Consider the following 5,365-nt stretch of genomic DNA (forward strand, 5'->3'; position numbering starts at 1 on the left):
TGCTCTACGGCTGTGAAAGACATGTTTTGGCTTGGTGTAAATTTTTTTTTTTTTGGTCCGACTACCCGAAGAGCTCGGTCGGGGGGGGCCCTTGACTTGTCCGATGGGGTGGGGCTAACGCCCAATTGTCCCCGGTCCCCGCTGGCGCTGCCACAGCTAGATAGACAGCTGCTGGAAGCACTAGTCTAAGACTATGCCTTGGCTAGGCCTCCAACTACTGAAGAGCCCATGGTCCGACCTTGCCCAGGTTTAAAGGGGAAGACCTACACGACCGTCCATACTTTGGGCCCAATCGTCTTGAAATGGACTCGATGTCTCACAGGCTCTCGATCGGCCGTCGTCGGCAGTGAATTATTTTTTTTATCGTAGGTAAGTTAAGCAAAAATTCATGAATTATTCATTAGAGTGTCTGAAGGATTACGAGTGCATGCGCAATGTCGCTTCGCTGACCGCAAACAAAACAATAATAACGAACTTGTGATCCTGCTTACATAAATGTCTCTAATTCCTTTGTCGTGTGTCCATGTATGGAACGCGCTCCCGGCGTTCCATAACGATCGGCCGTCACCGGCCGTAGCAGCAGTAGCAGCACAGGATTTGCCCTACGTGGAGGGGGGGGGGCAGGTCCCCAACGAGGAGGCGGATGCCCCGACAAAGGGGGCCGAGGCCCCGACGAGGGGTTAGATTTCCCCGACGAAAGCAAAGTGGGCGTGGTCGAGCTTCGATTAAAAGGTTTCGGAAGTGGTCCTGGGGGCGAAGGCCCCGAAAATTTTGACAATTGAGGAGTTTCAAAGGCTTATTTAATCGATTTTATAGTATACTAATATGTAGAAAAAACCATTGTGCTTTTTCTCCCCATCGGGGAGAGATGACCCCCGCCCCCTCCCCCCTGGCGCCACCGCTGCAGCACAAACTAAGCCTCAGCCCGCTCGGTAACGTCACATTGGTCACACGGTGTATGTGTGGTGTTTTTAGGTAGACGGTATAATTACATGACGTGTCACCATACAAGCCACGCCCCCTCGACTAAACCCGATGCATTTAGCAACTACAGTAGAACCTCTCCTTTGGAACAAATGACACTCCTATTAAGGGGACACTTTTCCGTGAAACGAGGGGCGATAATATCTTTTAATAAATGGTTAAATAACCCTTATTAAGGGGACACACCATTTTCCCTATTGCATCACAGCAAATACAGCCGTCTAACAATAAGAATAATTCACTCAACTTTATATTTTGAGCAACTTATTAAGGAACTTTTATCATCTTTCTAACTATATTATCAGCTTTCTACTGCTACTTGTCAAGGGCGAGCTTTTTGTTACTATGTAATAATAATAATAATAATATTTTAACAGAAATTGAAGTGAAAAAGAATTTTGAATCATTGCAAGTAAAATAATGCATTTCGCAAGTACTTTTTTGGCAGTTAAGAATTTTTTTTTGTGCATCAAGTAATTTCCCAAAATGTACGCTTATCGGCTCGTTTGTATTATTTTTAGAATTATGATAGCATGGTAATACAATATTCATAATACGGTGGTATAATTAATAATTCATGAGCAAACAGTGACCAGCAAACTATTATGACAATGTGTTTGAAAAATTAATGAGGCTTCAATACAAAGGAAGCGGATGATAATTATTATTATTATTATATACCGTATATATATAATTATATATATATATATATATATATAGGCCTATGTGTGTGTGTGTGTGTGTGTATAGTAATCGTGTTTATTATTGCACTGCATAGTTTACTTGCTAGTATAATAATATATTTCCTTTATTCTAACATATATATATACATTTATACACAAATATATACATATATGTATATACACATATATATATATACATATATACATATATGTACATACATGTATATATGTATGTATATGTTAATATGTGTATGTATGTGTGTGTATGTATATGTATGTATATGCACATGTGTATATATATATATATATTTATTTTGTGTTTATATTTTTGGATTTCTATATATTTTTAACTGGTGGCCACGGCTTAAAGTTTTATTCTAAACTTATTTGGCCTCCTTCCACACACTTATTCTGTAATGTACTATTATTCTTAGTTGGTTTTACTATTAAGCTTTTGTTATGTATGTTAATATGTTCATGTGTGTGGAGAAATAAATTAAACAAACAAACAAACACAAATGGTGTATGTTATCTGTCTCTTATACACATCTAGATGTGTATAAGAGACAGTTCTTACACCAACCTGTTGAAAAGAGTCGTCTGATACGAGCTGTTGTGACTAACTTTTTTTTTCCACATGGCACACTGTCTTTTTTCAAACATTCCTCAAGTTTATGCAGCGGTCGCAGCGTAGGTTCACAGGCATGACAAAGGACACGTAACTCATAGCCGACTCCTTCTGTAGTAACATACACAGTTTTCAACTGCTGTCGAAGGTAACTTAATACCTGATAAAAATCAAATAAAATTATGCTGAACAATTTTTATGTTTGCATATGCAAGGTGTATACAACCAAGGAATGCAACCAAGACCCCTAAATGGCGACCATTCAATTCTTTTTCAGATCAAAATAAAGGAAAATAGTAAAATTAGTCCAGACTATAATACCTGTCTCTTATACACATCTAGATGTGTATAAGAGACAGTATATATACTGTATAAGTTAGACAAATTAGAAGTTTGACATTTGGTAATTAAAATTGATGCTCGTTAATGTTTATTACTTCATATATGAGTGTACCGAGGTGTCATAAACTATCATCAATTGATTACCATTTCTAATAATTATGCACGCACGTTCCATGAAATCAGTCTACGCCAATTGCATCCCTTGTAAATTGATCGTATTTGCATTGACTGACTATATAATGACGAATGTACAACGCCTACTTCATAATCTGGGCAAGTATTTCGAAAAAACAGGCAAACTTCAGAAGGCAAAGCGAGGTTCTGAAGACTAACCATACAACTGATTGCTGGCATCGTTGATTTGTCCGCGGCAGTTGTCGGCAGATGTGAGCAGCAAATGAAATGTTTTTCTTAAAGGTAAATACAATTGATTATTATTATTATTGTATATATATTTGCTATTAATTAGTGAAAAATTGGTGGATGACATCCTTAACCCCTACACTTTTTCAAAGTACAGCTTAGATGGTAATAATAGGCCCTATGTCATTTTTGACTACCGTCTAACTTAATTGCATAAACGGCTTGTTTATTTTATCTTTTATTTATTTTTTTAAATTTTATTTATTTTTTATTACTTGTTTTTAATGTTTTTTTTTTCAATATGATTCAAGGTCTGAACACTGTCAGCGCCTTGAAACGATTTTATTTATCAAAATTTAGTTTAAAACAAATGTAATTAGTGCTTTCAAGTATAAGTTTCTAATGTTGTCATCTCGACAATTTCATAACAATTTAAGTTCAATTAATGAAATTAAGATTGGTGACAATTTAATTGAGATATGTCTTGTGCTCGAAACCTTTGGGGTTGTGATTGATTCAAAGCTTTCTATGACCAATCACATTTCCAATATTTGCAGGTCATCCTACTCTTATCTTAAAAGTATTAGCCGTATACGGAAATCCCTTTCTCAGTCTGATACTGAAAAACTAGTTCATGCATTTATTTCGTCTAGATTAGATAACTGTAATTCGTTGCTTGCTGGACTTCCAGCATATAAACTTAAACCACTGATTCGTGTCCAGAATGCAGCTGCTAGACTTGTAACTAGAACACGTAAATACGATCATATTACTGATGTATACATTAGACTTCATTGGTTACCGATTCCACAAAGGATTGAATTTAAATTGCTAATAATGGTTTATAAATCACTATATGGTGTAGCACCACAATATTTATCTGAACTAATTGAATGGCACACTCCAAAACGAAACCTTCGATCGGGATTTCAGTTTTTTGGCAAAGGTAAAATCTGTTAAAGTACTGCGATCGGATGGTAAAAATTCTAAAGTAGCATTTAAAGACCGTGCTTTTGAGAGTATTGGTCCTCGGCTTTTCAACACTTTACCCCTTTATATTAGATCTTGTTCTACCATTGATGTTTTCAAGTCTCATTTGAAAACACATTTATTTAAAAAGAGATTTAATGTTTAACTTTCTGCAGGTCAGGTATATTCAACTTGTAGTTCAGCTTCATGTAACTTGATGTACAACTGTATATTCTTGCATTTTAAAAGCTCTTTATTTTAAATTTAAGACACATGATGTACTGTATATCCTTGCATTTTAATTGCTTTTTATTTTAAATCTCCAAGACACATGATGTACTGTAGTTTTTTTTCGGCATTTTTAACCTTTTGATGTAAATTTTGATGGTTTGGTAGACTTGTCTTGTCTTTTTCTTTTACAAAATACAAAAAAATTCAGTGTTTTATTGTTCTATTTCATGTCGCGTTTTCTTTTATTTCAATGTAGATTTTTGATGTGTTAAATGGTATTGTAATTTTTGTGATGATTATTGGTTTCAAACATTTCTATTAGCTTTTAATGTATATTTTTTATATGTTTAAAGTGTATGTTGGTCTATGAATATTTTTAAATTCTGTACAGCGCCGATGAAGATTTTTAATGGATATTGTTTTGCGCTTTATTAAATGAAGTTATTATTATTATTATTATTTTAAGCCTTGATAAATTTGTATGACCGAATGTAATCGTTGTCTCTTGTTTTCAAGTACATTTTGAAGCAAATCTTCACCGTCATAAGCATTAATATTCAGTTAATCATTTACACAGTTCTAATCAGTACAAGAGTCCGCAATTGGTAGTTTACGCCGCACGACGTTAACCTTAACGTTAACGGATGACGTAATAATTTATTCATCTTGCGTTGTGGAGTAAATTTCAGGATTTTACGTGCTCGACGTACGTTAGTTACGGGTTTGCGCATGCGTATTTCGATTTGTTTACAGAAAGGGGCGGAGCTATCGCGTTGCATGTTGGGTACTAACGTAAAAGTTAAGGTTAATGTCGCGCGGCGAAAACTACCTAATGACTCAATCTACATGGATCATATCGCGTACAGATTGTTTGTACAGAACTACTGTATAATAACGAAGAAAAATACACTTGACATACTTGACATGTATATCGTTGAAATGTTAAATTTAGAAGGACTAGCATAGTTCTTTAGACAAAACAGGCAACTAATAATTGGCATTATTGTACCCGGTTGTCGGCAAGTGAGCCAGTGAAAATGTGTTTCTTAAAGGTAGTTACACTCTTTTTATTTTATAAATTTGAGGCAATGTATGCCAGTAAAAAAAAACCTATATTATATATTCGATAGTTATCTTAAAAGTATGGCAGCACAAATTACATTCT

At 35.2% G+C, this 5,365-nt stretch overlaps 1 protein-coding gene across 3 annotated transcripts in view; it reads left to right on the top strand.

The window, feature by feature from the left end:
* The first annotated feature begins 2,917 nt into the window (after positions 1 to 2,917).
* The window catches only part of LOC117111353 (tyrosine-protein kinase receptor Tie-1-like), an 18,695-nt gene continuing 16,247 nt past the window's right edge, over positions 2,918 to 5,365 (top strand). For 2 of the 3 annotated variants that reach the window (XM_033254276.1, XM_033254280.1), the window contains exon 1: positions 2,918 to 3,054. In XM_033254276.1, the coding sequence (XP_033110167.1) occupies positions 3,040 to 3,054 (15 nt within the window). In that variant the 5' untranslated portion in view covers positions 2,918 to 3,039. The remainder of the gene's footprint in view (positions 3,055 to 5,365) is intronic. The other variant, XM_033254278.1, reaches the window with a different exon arrangement.

The sequence above is a fragment of the Anneissia japonica genome, unplaced genomic scaffold (assembly GCF_011630105.1).
Source record: "Anneissia japonica isolate Jap-2015-1 unplaced genomic scaffold, ASM1163010v1 scaffold7_len58955_cov107, whole genome shotgun sequence".
In the NCBI taxonomy this organism is placed as follows: Eukaryota; Metazoa; Echinodermata; class Crinoidea; order Comatulida; family Comatulidae; genus Anneissia; species Anneissia japonica.